Source organism: Aptenodytes forsteri, unplaced genomic scaffold, assembly GCF_000699145.1.
Source record: "Aptenodytes forsteri isolate BGI_AS27 unplaced genomic scaffold, ASM69914v1 Scaffold243, whole genome shotgun sequence".
In the NCBI taxonomy this organism is placed as follows: Eukaryota; Metazoa; Chordata; class Aves; order Sphenisciformes; family Spheniscidae; genus Aptenodytes; species Aptenodytes forsteri.
Genome location: NW_008795314.1, coordinates 2,859,343 through 2,874,522, shown reverse-complemented (window position 1 = coordinate 2,874,522; position 15,180 = coordinate 2,859,343). Strand labels below are relative to the sequence as shown.

General features: G+C 39.2%; 2 protein-coding genes across 2 annotated transcripts in view; one reads left to right on the top strand and one right to left on the bottom strand.

Moving 5' to 3' along the window:
- Positions 1–4,575, top strand: part of B3GNTL1 (UDP-GlcNAc:betaGal beta-1,3-N-acetylglucosaminyltransferase-like 1) — a 120,517-nt gene extending 115,942 nt beyond the window's left edge. The window contains exons 9-10 of the mRNA XM_019472119.1: positions 2,509–2,597; positions 4,444–4,575. Of these exons, the coding sequence (XP_019327664.1) occupies positions 2,509–2,589 (81 nt within the window). The 3' untranslated portion in view covers positions 2,590–2,597; positions 4,444–4,575. The remainder of the gene's footprint in view (positions 1–2,508; positions 2,598–4,443) is intronic.
- Positions 4,576–4,603: 28 nt separating this feature from the next.
- The window catches only part of TBCD (tubulin folding cofactor D), a 134,799-nt gene continuing 124,222 nt past the window's right edge, over positions 4,604–15,180 (bottom strand). The window contains exons 35-38 of the mRNA XM_009279453.2: positions 13,018–13,107; positions 11,935–12,022; positions 9,889–9,998; positions 4,604–6,993 (exon numbers count right to left, since the gene is read on the bottom strand). Of these exons, the coding sequence (XP_009277728.1) occupies positions 6,741–6,993; positions 9,889–9,998; positions 11,935–12,022; positions 13,018–13,107 (541 nt within the window). The 3' untranslated portion in view covers positions 4,604–6,740. The remainder of the gene's footprint in view (positions 6,994–9,888; positions 9,999–11,934; positions 12,023–13,017; positions 13,108–15,180) is intronic.

Sequence of the window (15,180 nt, the reverse complement as noted above, 5' to 3'; positions counted from 1 at the left end):
CTTACTGTCTTTTATGTTGCTGTTCAGGGTAGGGGATTATTTTTTAGTTTTGATACAGACAGAACCTGCATGTTTATATGCAGCTCTAAGAGGGTAATTTTGAAGATTAGATATGTTTATTAAGTGGGTTGTTTGCGAGAAACAACTCCGCTGGCCACGTACTTGGAGCAGTGTTTGCTTATTTATTTTTTCAGGCAGTTCCTCCCTTGCTAGCGTTGGCATTACTTTGTTACCATATAAAATCATTTTTGAAAAAGCAGTCATCCTATGTGAGCTTTGCTCAGTTTGCATTTGAAAACGGCTTCACAAAGGGCTGTAGCTGAAATTCTGCTCTCTGCGTGTAAGTTTTTGCTGAAGAGAATAAAATCGTGGCTTTAGCTCATCAAAATTGTCTAGCAGCCTGCAGTCCCACTTCACCTAAGGGTTTGCACTGTGTGTTTTCTCTTGCTTTGAGGTAAAAGCAAAACGCTTAGAAATCATGTATTGTGCCCTGTTTTGGCATGGATTCCAAGTGCTTGCAATGAAAGGGATTTTCTATTTTTCTGTCTCGGTAATTAAACTAGTTTTATTGTATAAAGTTTTCAGTAAATTTACTGTTAGACCAGTTATTGTAAAACCCTGCCTTGTTCTGTCACCTCAGTCTTGTGCTCTGGGAATGAAAGATTTGTTTTTAGCTCTCCTGCTTAATTTAGCATCTGGGCTTTTTTATATTTTTTTTATTAACCCTTCTTTACAGCAGGTTGATTTTCCAGCAAGCTGAAACCGCAACTGTTTCGTACCCTGTGTCCTAACTTGGGAAATCTTGGGTTTATGAAATCATTAGCAGAGACTAAAGGTCGTAATCCAGGCCTACATTTCTGAGTAGAATTCCCTGTTGACGTGAGTGGTAAGTTTTGCAGATGGACCAGGGACAGTTTGGGATCTTAACTGAATTGCGAAACTAGGACCCAGTCGTTCGAAGTATTAAATACCATCAAGCATTCATGATTTCAAGAAGTTAAAAAAAAAAACCAAAACGTACTCAACATCTTTCACAATCGGGGCCTTATCGCTCAGATAAGAATTGGTTAACTTAGGTAAGTGGAGCCCTTGTTTAAAAAGCCTGGTGCCACGGGCCCTTTCCTGCCCTTCTCCAAATTATTCATTAGCTATTCTTATTTTTTTTATGGTTAGTAAACATCGGAGCTCAATTACGAATTTTATGACTGGTGGTTATGTTTTGTGTTGAAGTTCTGGATCAGATTATGTCATCTTTGTATTTTTTTGGCATTGCTAGTGAAAATAGAAGAACATGGCAGGTAGGTAAGAATCGTATAGGAGAGAGGGGAGTTAATCTGTGCTCCTGAGGCACAGCATGCTCGTTTGGGCAAGAGGTATGAAATGTACACATGCAGTGTTTCCTTGCCTGTATAAATTCAGGCAGCAGAAACAATGCAGAGGTTTGGAGGAGATGGGTCAGCTTGTTTTGTTACTAGACTCCCCGATGATGGAGATGGCCATGTTCCTTGAACAGAAGGCTTCCGAGCAACACCCAAGTACCATGAGCATGTTTAGAAGCAGTTCAGCTGATGGGTCCAAGGCGAGCTGGGAAGCTGGATGTAGAGCGCTCCGTGTGAGACAGAAACCTTAGTTGCTGAACTCAGGTTCATTAAAGATCCCAGAGCAATTTTTTCAATCCAGTTATTCTAGCCAAAGCCTAGCGTTCCGCCTCCTTTAATGCCACAGTTTCACTTGGACTGTTGTTGTGGCTTCCTGTCCTAAACACCTGCCAGTACTGTTGTGCATTGTTAAAACTTCAATACTGCTGCTCGGGGCCAGCCAAAAGAACACTAGCAACCTCTTCACCTACAGCATGTAGTATTGTGAGCTTTAATGCGTTATTTTTTTTTGGTGATGTTCCTGAAGATCGGTAGAATTAAGGACTCCAGGAAGACCAAAGTAGAAATGCTCAGAAACGCTGAAGTGGGGATGTTTTCTTAATGACATCACTGCCTTGCAAGATTGCTCATGGAGCGACCCTACCAGGTTCCTGTTCAGCTAACGTAACTAACTAGGGCTCAAAAGGAAACACCTTTAACTATGCAAAGTATTTCAGTTGCTTGATGAAGGATTTGTTTCGTCGGACAAGCTAATCATTGTTGAAAAATCTACAAAAATTGCTCTTTTGTCAAACTCATTCCCTTGGTCCATTCTCTGAAAACGCCTGCCTTTTAGAAAACAAAATGTGCAGATAGCTATCTGCAGAGCTGTGCTTAGCATAGCCTTTGTGCTCTACACGGCCGCAGGAGAATGAGTTGTCTGATATCCCCCCCCCAAACATATTAAATTGAACACCAGGTTTTCAGCATATGCTTAATTTTTGAATGGAAACATTTCTGAGCCTTGGTTTATTTATGTTTAGTTCTGCAAAAGGGACTTCCTTCTGTGGTCTAAAGAACCAAATTACCAAAACCTGTTACAACCCGAGATGAGTTTGGTTGGTCTAATTCTTTTTTTCTTCCCTCGCAGGATTTGACAGGTGGAGCATTTGAAACAAACCTGAACACGCTGAACTTGAAGGAAGGGATGGATTATTATCACTTTAACTAAAAACCAAGGTAAGGCAGTGATATTGAAGCTGTGTTATCCTCTAGGTATCTGTGTGTAGGAAGTCCAAAGTGTTCAGAGGTTTAGAATTTTTTAGTAATTCGTGCTTCATTAAATTAATCTTTGTGCTGAGTAACCCCTGTCTAAGGGAGGTCCTAGTTACACCACGGAAAATGCTATTTGCTCATTTTACTATTGCACATCACTCGTTTACCAAACTCAGTTTGATTGTTAAATTGTATTTCTAATTTAAATAACCATCAAATACAGGCCTTAAGATTACAGGAGGACTGTTACCATAGGGAAGCCTTAAAAATGCATCAAGCAAAGCCTGTAACCACTGGAAGTGTAAAGAGAGGTTTCTGTCAAACACTGCCGGGGGCCCTCAACCATTCCCCGCGATTGGCTCCTTTCCTGCTACGGGGAGCAGCAGCTGGTGCTTGCGGAGGTGAAGCTCTGCGCAGGGCTAGTACTGAGATTCAAGTGTGGCATCCTCCGATTCAGGGCTGCGTGAAAAGTACAGTTGTGTCTGTAACATCATCTGGCAGCCCGATGATGGTACGTACAGACCTGGACCCTCTCAGGTTTTTTTGAATAAGCAGGCTTTGCCAACACAACTCGCGTTTTTCTTGCAGCAGGGACCTATAGGTGTAACTTTGCAAACCCAACATCTTTGGAGAACGTACTAGGAACTTCCATTTTAATGACACTGTAACAACAGCGGCTGTGGGTTCAGTAGTATTTCTTCTGCAGTAATGCCTGTACGCAGCCCCTCTGGCGTGTGCAGCCACATGGCCAACTCGGTCTGACGCACAGTATGTGAATTGAGTACTGTCTATTTAATAGTTAGTCAGTGGATAACACTGATCTACATTGAATTTCATCTGCCAGTCCAGGTTGCAAGTATACTTAAGAAGTATTGGATTACAGAATTTACAGCTATCTATCTTCTTAAAAAGCAAAAAGACTCTTAAAAAAGTGAGACAGGTTGTAGTACACCTGCAGTAGGAGATCGCTGCAGTTTGTAGCAGGTACTTCACAGAGAAACTGTCTTGTTTTTAGCTCCTCTGCCTGAATTTTTCCTTCCTTTCAAATTTTCATGGGGGGGGTGTATGTGTATGTGTATACACACACACAAAGCCACTGTTCTACTTGAAGTGCTGGGATAGTGGGATTTAATTAGAACCATCAAATAACACAGTGTAATTAGGGTATCATGTTGCTTTGTCCTCCCCATCACATTAGTCTTACTAAAGAAGATAAATGTTTTAGCCATTTCATTTTCTAGTCAGTAAGAAATGGTCTAAATTCCTAGCAGCTGCTTGAAGTACTGAGTCACCTCTGTATTCTTCAAGGGGAAAAAAATAAAGCTTCAGTCCTTAAAGCTAGTTTACTACAAAAACATTTGCTTGAATTAGTTATATAAAGGGCTATTAAGAGAGGCTTTGACTTTAGCTGAAGTGAAACCGGGATTTTGTTCGACTGTGACATAAGAATGACAGACGTAGCCACAGAGATACTTTATGTTCAGGAAGATTTCATTATCACTAAGCGTTGCCATTCTTAACGCAGAAAAACAATTCTTTTAAGAGACTAATGCAGCAAGCCAGGTTTAATACTTCATGTGTGTACAGCAAGCTCAGGCTGAATGGCTCCATTCAGAGTTGCAGAAGTATAAATCACCGACATCAGAAAACCCCAGGTCAGTTGTGACAGAAGTATGAAGAGAAACCGCCATCTTGTGGCTACAGATAATGACTTTTAAAACTGAAAACATAATGAATCTTTGCTGCCTTCATATGGCATATCTGCACAATGCTTTAAGACATAATCTCTGCCTCTTATTTTGTTAAACAGCGCACTTCGCAGCTCGTGCTGAGAATCCAGTTTGTCAGAATGCCGCAGCACAAACTCTTCCAGTCCTTAATGGCAGCCGAACCATGTGCTTCAGTTCACAAACCAGCAGCCAGCGCCTGCAACTTCATTATGCTGAACTCTACAAGAGAGAAAGAAAGAAGAGAGGTCACGTGGAGTAGCATGTATTGCTATTTTAACAGTATCCCAATCATGTAATTAAGCAAACTAAATGGAGAAGAAAATATAGATGTACAAAGCTGTAATATTTACAGTTCTTTTTAACACCTTCATTTTTAACTACCCTTTAATTTGTACAAGTTTTAAAGGAATGATAAGTAAGCGTTGATTTCATGTGAAATTAACTTCATTCACTTTCCATAATGTTATGCTTGGCTTCCCCTGTTGTTTCTTCTCTGTTCTCAGGATATGTGAGCTCTTGAAGAAGAGCAGTGTTGTGCGCTCTTGTGTGAGCGCAAACTGGCTGCTACTTGGGCCATCTGGACAGCTGTGAAAACTCCTTCAAGTTCAGTGAGTATCACTCTCGGAGTGAACTCCAGCAGCTCTCAGGGCAGGTGCAGGCTTAACTTTTTGCTAAAAGTTATACTAACTATTTACTTACATTAAAAGAGGAGGAAGAGGTGAAGTTCCAAATTCAGCCACATAACTTCCAGATTTCACATGATATATTTGTAACCATTCCGTCTGGAATATCTGTATGTATTTATTGGGCTATTTCTTATTCTTTTGTTTATATCAGAGACAGTTTTCTCCTAACTTGTCAGGCTTCTCTCAGCCTCCAATAATTAAGGAGTTGAAATAAGTTTTTTTGAGATCAGTGAATTCATCTTGTAACATCTTCATTTTGAACATAACATTTCTATTAGTTGACTAGAAAGCCTTGAAACAGCAATGCTCAGGTCAACTTTTGCTCTAAAAACAATGCCTTGGATGGGCAAGAGGTTCAGATTCTTGTTTTCCAAAACTGCAAAAATGTTAGTCGGGGGTTTCTTAAAATTGTACTAAAAGCAGAAAGCTGTAGACAGTAAGAACAGGAAGATGAGCAGAGAAAACTGCTCTGGGGACAGCAGGGTGTCTTTGAAGGTTATTCACAGATGTCTTAAGTATATTTAAAAAATTGGTCAGAAGACTAATACCTTTTTTTTTAATATGTATATCTCAATGACAACTCAAAACACAGGACCTACTTACATTAGGAAGCATCTTCAGTGTAAAGGATTATCAGAATATCACACAGGAAGAACTGGCTGACCTCAAAGACGTACACATGTAGTATCACAAAGAGCCAGTTCAACAAGCACTTTAAACGTGCCGTTAGCTCAGATCACCTTTAGATGCTCTGAAGGAGAAAAGACTCGGTGACTTTCAGCCACAGATGCTGCAGCTGTGAAAAAGGCTAATGCAATTCTGCAATGGAACTGTGCAGGGCAACAAAATAATGCTTTGCATAATTCTAGTCATGAAAATAAACTTAATGGTGTTCAAATACTTTAATGAGAAAATGAAGGGAATGAAGATCCCCTCTATTAGGAAAAACTTAGGAAAGAAGACTGCACGGGTGATGTTTCTGAATTCTAAACTAATTACAAAGGACAAAACTTTCTAGAAGTATGAAAGCAGAACAATGAAAATTACAAAGGTCAAGAATAAATTGAGATACCACTGTTTTTAAGCTTAATCAGTTTACAGAATGGATTATATGCTGTGGATGCCTGTGATATTAGGGAAGTAGCCTTGAGTCATCAAGGGTTTTCACCTTGTCTTGTAATACTCAAAGTAAAAATAATTTTTCTTCGTAAACTGTAACACATGTTCTCTAAAACAGTAATAATTCGGCCTCCTCATCTTTGGAGAGAGAGGAAAGGAACCTCTCAGGAACTCTTACCAAAGCAGAAAATTCGGTATTTCTGAAATCCTGAGCAGATGGGCAATTCCAAACTATCGGCATTAAAATGGAATGGGACCTACATGTGGATATAATGTCTGTCATCTTATGAATGTATTAACGTTTAGACTATATTCTTCCTCTTAGGCAGTGTTAGAATTCTGTGGCTTGCACGACCAGCCACATTATCATTTCGTTGTTGAAATTGACTGGGAAGTTTTTATCCTCCTTCTTTCCCCAGAAAGGGCAGATGAACAGTTTTTGAAACATCTGTACTGTATTATTTCATTCTTGTGTTTTGTCTAAGTACGATGTCACACTGCAAGTCTGAAATGTTTTCAAGAAATGAGCCTGGAAGAGCTTAAGACAACAGTCTTCAGCAGGAGGAACGTCCTCACAGCTTACTACGGAATATATGGAATTGCTGGACATTGGTACATTCATGCACCAGTGAAGAACTGCATCTCTTGCTCAGAAGTACACAGTAGATTTGGTGGAACAATTGATCATTACTATGTTTCTTTAAAAAAGAAACCCTCAGGAGCACATTTCCGTACTTTACCTTGGATACCAGCTGTGGTTTGGGCACTTTCATGAGATCACAGAGATAGTTGCGTTTCTCTCTTACTACTGGCAATTCAGCTTCCCTGCATGAGGAAGTATTTTCCAGTTAATTCAAAAATTAAAACCTGAAGTTGGCTACATACATACAACTTCTTAAGCCATCCATTTTATTATTATATTACTATGTATGCATCTATACTTTCACGTACATTTCACATTGCAGAAGTTTTTGTTGTGTCACATTTCAAGAAAAATGTCGCATCTTTGTACCCTCTTAAGCAAGCCAGATAAACCATAATGTCCCAGACTATTCTTCTAGGTTTTTGTATTCCAAAAAAAATAACACTTACACATACAACCCTTTTGACTAGAGGTTCGCTAATTTGTTCTCTGAATTTATAGCTCCTTTTTGCTTTAGAAAACTTGACATCAAGAATTTAACTAAAGTCACTGGATTTAGAGAACATCCTACAATCTATAAAAGCTTTCTCCTGAAATAGAAAATCCAGACCTAAAACTTGTGAGTCTTTTAAAAAGTTTCTGAAATAGCATGATGTCTGTGAGATAATTTCCTCAAGAACCGTCAGTTACAAAAAGCCCCCAAATGCCAAAAATCCATACAGACAACATTCTTTTCCATGTTGTAAAAAATCTACCGCTCTAACCGGAATGCTGTGAGACTGCTAGTATTACTCACCAATTCAGTAGATTTATTTTGTTTTTCTAAAGTAACAACTGTAAATGGGCTATTAAAAATTTAACGCTTAGCACATAAACGGAGTCCAAAACTACACAGAAAAAGCATGAAGGGCAAGTTAGAAATAACCTGAACTTTTTTTTTTTAGGCACCTTGGACAATTTGTCATATTTAATACCAGAAACCTTCTCGTAGCTAAACAAGAGTTATTATTTATAGAGTAATTTGTTTACACTCTGAATTACACAATTGTATGATAAACTCTTTGTAGTTCCAACAAGGAACAAATATGCAAATGCCAGTAATTATCATCTTCCCCAAATATTAATTCTCATTTGGCTTCCTAATGTTAATGCTTACTGTAATTCAGAATTTACTATGCTTGTTCTAGCACTGAGAGAGTTTGAGAATAACAAGCAGCTCTCTCTGACACTCAGCAAGGACTTCAAATATCTTCTTTTGTAAACAGTTCAAATCTACCAAGATAAAACAATTAAGTTTTAAGTAAACTTGCTTTTCATCTTTAGTCTTAGCGCAACGGACATAGTGCAACAGGGAACTCAGAGCAAGCCCTGAACTAAGACAGAACAAAACAGGCAGCCAGTCACACCTTAAAAATGACAAGGTGAAAATAGAATATTTAGTTTTCTGAAGTGGTTTTTCAGAACTATTTTGCTTTGGTTTAGTAACCCATTTATGAGTAGAGCTGTACTACCACGGCTTTTTCTGTAGCAATTTGGTGTGTACCACTTCTAACTTTGGTATTGTAAACATCCCTCTGACAGCAGTAATCTAATCCTACTCAATTGTTTCTGTTAACAAATTCTTTCTGTAACTTCTGAGCAAGCCTGCTCTTAAATTCAGATTTCATAAGCAAGCACTGACTCACACTAAACACAATACTAAACATCAATATGTAGTTAAGCGAGTCATTTTAACAATAGGCAAATTGTTGATAACCAATTCGTCAAATCTGAGACCGTTATTCTAATTTTGTACTGGAAAACTGAGAAAAATAGCAGCAGCCACCCCTTTACAATGACAAACTTTGTATTTGGGAAAAGAAAACTAAGTTATTTAAGCTCAAGCACAGAAATAAAATAGAAATTAAACAACAGTTAAATAATGTAAGCATGCAGTCTGAAAATGTGTAAACCACAACCTTAAGGTATATTTGTTCATTGAACATGTCTAGGTTAATTTTATTTCCATGAAATGTGAATGAAGACAAAAAGCCATTTAATATGATGACTAAATAAATTATGTATTTTTTTATATCTGTCTATTCTCATGTATTAACTTTGACTACTGTTTGAGGCAGGGTGTGGGGCTAGTAGGCCCGTGACCCAGGAGTCGTCTGCAACAAGGAAAAATGTTTAATGTGGCAGCAAAACGAATAAACTAATTAGTATCTTAAAACTCCGTATTTCCTCAAATACCCGAGGCATGCAGTCTGATAAACTTCTCCAGGTGACTACAATGCACAATGCTAAAATTTGCAGAAGAGGAAAAAACAGTGCCAAAATTATGGTGAGTATTCCCCCCTCCTGTCACTGCAAGGGTGCTGACCGAATGAGTTCCTCCCGCCCCGGAAAGACACTTTGCTGCTTCGGTGAATCTTGCTCATGAAGAACGAGACCCTATTCCCCCTGCGCTTGGAAGAAGCCAACATTACAGGTAACAGTAGGTAAAAAGAATAATTACATTATATAAAAGTGGTTGTTTAATTCATGCGATCAATATGCTTGGGAAACATCTAAACTGTTCCAATTCAAAATATTTGCTTGAATACAACGTTTGTAGCATTTTAGGCAATTACATTTCATGGGAGGTTTGAGCTGTTCTGCTAATTCTGTTGTTTTCCAGCTTGCAGAGATCCTTCCTTTCCCAAAATCCTGCCAGTGCTCATAAATGCCAAGAAACTGTCTGTGCAGTTGAAGTTTGACTGTTTGCACAGCCCAGTCTCTCTCTGTTTCATGGAGAATTTCCAAGATCTCCTCCCTTTTCATGTTGTTAGAAAAATATAGATGTTTTACTTTACCTAGTGGTGATTTTGTACACACCACTTCCAGTGGGACAACATACTAGATTGTTCTAAAGAACAGAAGAATTCTTTTCAGCAATGCCTTTCTGTCCTAAAGGTGATCAATAGCTAAAACTACGGTATAGTTTCTTACAGCTTCCTTGCCACCAGCTTTCAAAGGCACTGACACTTTTTAAACTTCAGTGGTACAAAAATTATTTCAGCTCTTATGACTTATCTGGCAACAAATTCACTTACCAGTTGGTATCGCTGAGTACGGTCATAACCTCATCCATAATGGCAGGATCAACTACATCGCTGTAGGTTATCAACATCTCATAAACTTGACTGGCTGTCGTCTTCCGTATCTACGGGGAAGAGGCAGCGGAACCCTTAGTAAAGTATCCGGAGTCCCCTGTAGAAGAGCCCAGTGCCATTACTGGTACCGGTTCTTCACACTGACCATCATTTTATGGTGGACACTTTGTAATACTCAGACCTACAGCCTGTCCTTGCCGCTGATAGCGATTTGCTGCAGGAAGGGACTTCATTTCTGCACCTCAAGGAAATGCATGCTACTGCAATTGGTATATTTTCATTAAACTTTGGCGGGATTTCAGATTAAGATCTGTCCCCCACAGGGAATGAATTCAAATGTTTGAGAACGGCCCAACTGGAGCATTTCTTTTTTTGAAGTGACTCATTGAGCCAAAGTCTGGCTCTAACTTGGTTGCTGTAGGCCCACAAAACAGATAGGTTTCCCAGTCTGGAGTCAGCAAAACTCTTTAAAAAACTGTTGGGAGATAGATGATGACGTGAGCAACATTAGCTTTTTACACTCCAGTTTCCGGAAGCGGTTAATTTGCAAGTATTTTTCCCAGAGCACTGTTTAGTTGTGATGTTGGTGTGCGTACAGAAAAAGCGAGCTAGGCCGCTTTCTGAAGTACAATGCGTAGAAAGATACTAAGTGGAAGACAGCAAAATTGCAACAAAAACAAATTCTGTTTTTTTTTTTCCCAAGAAAGCCTGATGATAACCAAAGGAATGCAGAGAAATTATAGAGTTATTTCTGGAGTAGTAGTGCCAAATTAAATTAACCCATCTGTAAAAACAAAACATGTTTATGATGTAAAATACCAATAAAACATGAAATTGAAATGATCTCTCTCCAGTTCTTACATTGTGCCCTTCCTGTAACAGATTATTCACATAGCAAGTACACACAACATGGAAACAGTTGGACTGTTTCTGAACAGTCCAGAACTTCTGAAAGATCTGAAGTATCAAACTTTGCTGAGTACCGTATGATTTTAACCTTATCAAAAAGTAATCGGCAAAAGTAATCAATGTTAGAATAAACAATGTTGGTTTGCATTGGCCAGACACCAGGCTATTCAATGTCTTCTCAAACCACTTTAAGACCTCATGGGTTTTCACGTTCTTTTTATGTGCCCTTGCAATTACTTCTGACAGCCTTTGTTTCTCCTACACTGCTCGACTGTAGATGCAGCTTAATGGCTGCCCGGAGCAGGCGAGGTGCACTCGCTGCTCCTCACTCACTCACAGGAACGTCCACAAATGTTCCCAGGTGAAACCCTCGTACTGAGCACCAAAGCCAGAGCGCGCCGTTTTACGTGTCCGGTTGTCGCAGCAGCTGTAAGTCGGGGCTCCCAGGTCTTGCACAGTGAACACAGCCCCTCTCTCAAACACTTAAGTCAACAAAAATTTTAAAGGACTACAATAATATTATCCCACACATGATCTTCTCCCATACATACTGAATAGTAACTCGCGTTTTGTGCCCCGCTTCAGTTAGTTACATGAAAAAGGTAAACTTCTGATAAACTTTCCTGGGTTGCACAAGCTTTTGGCACACCTGACAAAAAGAACAAATACGTTTTTCTTGAACCAGAACTACTACTGTGTTGCCACTATCAGAAATATTGCAAAACTAACAGTAATTGATCCCGATTGGAGCTTTCGGGCAGTAAATGGTGAACAGATCTTCACTGTGCTGGGTGCTGTGTAAAAGAAACAAACGACTTGGGCACCTAAATTGCTTCTAATTTAAAATGGTAAGGACAGAAGGTGGAAAAGCAGTATGTGGAATAGCCAGGTACGCTGCAAGTATCCAGTAGCCTGTTTCAGGTGGCAGCATTGCAGATAGGTTTTGTATCTCAAGGGTCTGCTATTATATACATTAAAGCAGCATTCTTTTTTAACAGATATTAATGTACTTTAAATTATTTTTTGCTTGTATTTTAAATAAAATATTTGATAATGCGCAATGTCTTCAATACTTACTACAGGAAATGGATGGCAAAGAAGGAGAAACAATTGAAATAAAACTTTCTCTTTCATGTCTCCTTGAAATTGAATCAGGCCACAAAACCTAGAAAACGTAAGGAAAAAAGAGATCGTGTGTGGTATTTGTGTTATAACTGCAAAAGTACATTCTGAGGATCAGAATGAAGATGTGTATCAGAAAAAAGGGCAGGAGGGGAAGCTTCGCTACCGCCAGGAAATCTCAGTTGACATTCTAAGTGCTGTGGGAAAGCAAACACTGAGGGTAAGGGCACTGAAATCCTTAAGGGTTACTGAGATGCCACACATCTATGCCAAGTACAAATCGGTTTTAAAGCTACTGACTGGCAGCACCGAAGTCTGCGCGCTAAAAACCACATGGGAATCAAGCTCTCGCATAGACAACGAAAGGACAGGGCAGGCTCTTACACGAGGCGGTTAAGAGTGAAAGACGAATTAGAAACGTGGGCAACTTCTCATTTTGGGCTTTCTTGCACTCTTAAAACATTACCAATAAAGAAGTGAAATTGAAGTCCGTAAAATCATTGCTTGACATACCTATACCTGAATAATTTTGCCAAGTTTCTGCCAATGAACCTTTGTTCAGCTTCGCAACGCTTTGGCTTTTTTCCCCTCCTCTCCTCGCCCAGTATTGTCTTTCCTGACTGATACATTTTTGTTTTGACTTCTCTGCTCCTGAACTGAGGGCTTTTACCCTAAAGCCAGATAATAATTTTGCAGGTGTTTTCAGCTCTTTCTAGTGCATATGTAAGATCTAATAAATTAATTTATTTTGCATTGGCACCAAGTCAGGCTCTCTACAAGCCAAAAGCAAATGATTCACTGCATCTTTAAGAATATCAACATTTTAAAAGTAGTTAAATTTTATCAGATCCTTCATGTGTTTTCACCCCAACCACCCAGAAGTACGTGAAACTCTCACAACCTTATATTACATGTATTTGTGTGCATTTTTCATTTAGATTTCACATGAAGTAGACCTAGCTGTTACATCTGGTATGTACTGTACTTAAATTTTCTTCACTTTTTATAAGCAGAGAAAAGACTATTTCATTAACTCACACTCCTATGCTGGAGCGAAGCTTCCGGACGTCTTTGGATCTTTTGATCTCTTCTTTACAAAGGGTAAATAACTTCACTGAAAAGGGATGGCTGAAAATGGGAAAGAAAAAAAGGTGAAAAATAGATTTCAATAGAATTTCAAAACACATTTAATGATTGTAGAGATGCCAAATTGCTATTCAAAGGAGAGGAAAGACACAACGCAGAGCAGTACAGCAGCACACCCTGCTTTAGGCGGACCTTTGGTAAAGGCACAGGCGAGTTTGGCCACCATGTTACCGGGCCTTTGTTTTTTCTTTTTTACAGGGGAAGGGAAGAGATTAGTATTAATTATTTACATTGCTACTACCTGTTCGCTGAGGCGTGAACTACATTTACCCAAGCTGATTCAGTATATGCATGATAATCGGTTAGCCAGGGCTTGTGTTTGCAACAAAGCGTGGTATGATCAGAAATACTATGTCAGGAATTAAAATAGTCTATAGCCAAATAAAAATTATTTAGTCTGTGTATCATTGTGGTGCCTTGGTCATTCCCTAAGGTCTTCAACCAAACATTTCATGAAAGGGGATGAATGTTGTTCTTAAATACTCTACCATTTCACAGCCCAAATTCCTTTAGTGATTCCAGACAACGTAATTAAACACAGGGCTTACAGTTCTGTTAAGTGTACGAGTCATGAAGCCATCTTTAAATATATTTAGCAAATTCTTTTCTTTTTCCAGAGTCTGGGAAACGTGATTCTCACAGCTCTTTCCCAGACACTCATACAAACACAAGTATTGTTAGTATATTCCAAGGATCTAGTAAAGAGAAGTAAAGAGGGAATATCGCTTTTATTTCAGTACAAATTATTTAATCTTTTACTTGCTACACTCAAGGCTGAAGTGCCATTGATGCAAAAGAAACTATTTCATATTTGTCTAGTAAGCACAATTACTTCTAGCCTGCATATTTTGGAAACCTCACTGTATTGTGTATGTAAAGCAGAAAGCAAAACTAACATCTGGTTTTTGCTACCATGATTCAGAGCTGTGGATAAAAACTACTCAGAAAAGCTATGTAGTGTAATCTGTTGAAAAACAGAACATTTAAAACAAGAGGTTTATAGGAGCGACAAGATGTTTTGTTAAGTTAATGCACCTTGTTATGTATAGTTTTCCAGACAAGAGTTAGTGTTTTTTAATTACTTTAAAAAAATTATTAACAAAATACTGACAAATACTGACTTGGTTAAAAAAACTGAACAACAAACCATGGAACCATTAAGCTAAAGGATGCTGCCCATGGCTGTCTCAATATTGTCCAGAAAACTACACTGAAAGAGTAACTAAAATTACCAGGTTTTCAATGCTGATAGAGGCTTCATAAGACATTTTCAGAGCTGACAGTGGCTTTCAGGACCAAAGAGTCTGGGGAGGGCTGATTTAGAATCCCTCCATCAGATGCTGGAAGCACAAGTTCCTTGCCCACCCATTGCCGGCAGTCACGTCAGCACTTTTCCACATTTGAAGGAGTTTGATAAGCACGGAAAGCGTGCACGTAGGAGACACACTGTGAGAATGACGGGCATCTGCACTACTGAGTCGGGGTGTGTGTCTAGGGACATTGATTTGTCTGGGTAGATGAGGGAAGAGCATCTCTGCTCTCTTAATACTAAGAGGAGATACGTTTTTTCTTACCTTGGTGAAATTTCTCCTCCTCCCACCCCCAGTTACACAAAGACATTGTGTAGACAACTAATTACAATACCTGCAATGCATGCCTGGCTTTCAGCACAGAGCAGCAGCAATATAGTGAATTAGGTGAGATTTAAATTGGTTGAACAACAGGGACATCGCTGAGAAGTATAGCAACAAAGAGACCAACTGGGACAAGAGCATCTGGAATAAATTTAATACACGTAACCTTATGTGCAGCATTTCGTGTTTAAAACAGATGCACCTTCCTTTCTGTCATTTCCCAATTTCACATTTGTAGTACCTAAACCTAACCTATGTGTGATCTCAAATCATAGAATCATAGAATGGTTTGGGCTGGAAGGGACCTCTAAAGGCCATCTAGTCCAACCCCCCTGCCGTGGGCAGGGACATCTTCAACTAGACCAGGTTGCTCAGAGCCCCGTCCAGCCTGACCTGGAATGTTTCCAGGGATGGGGCATCC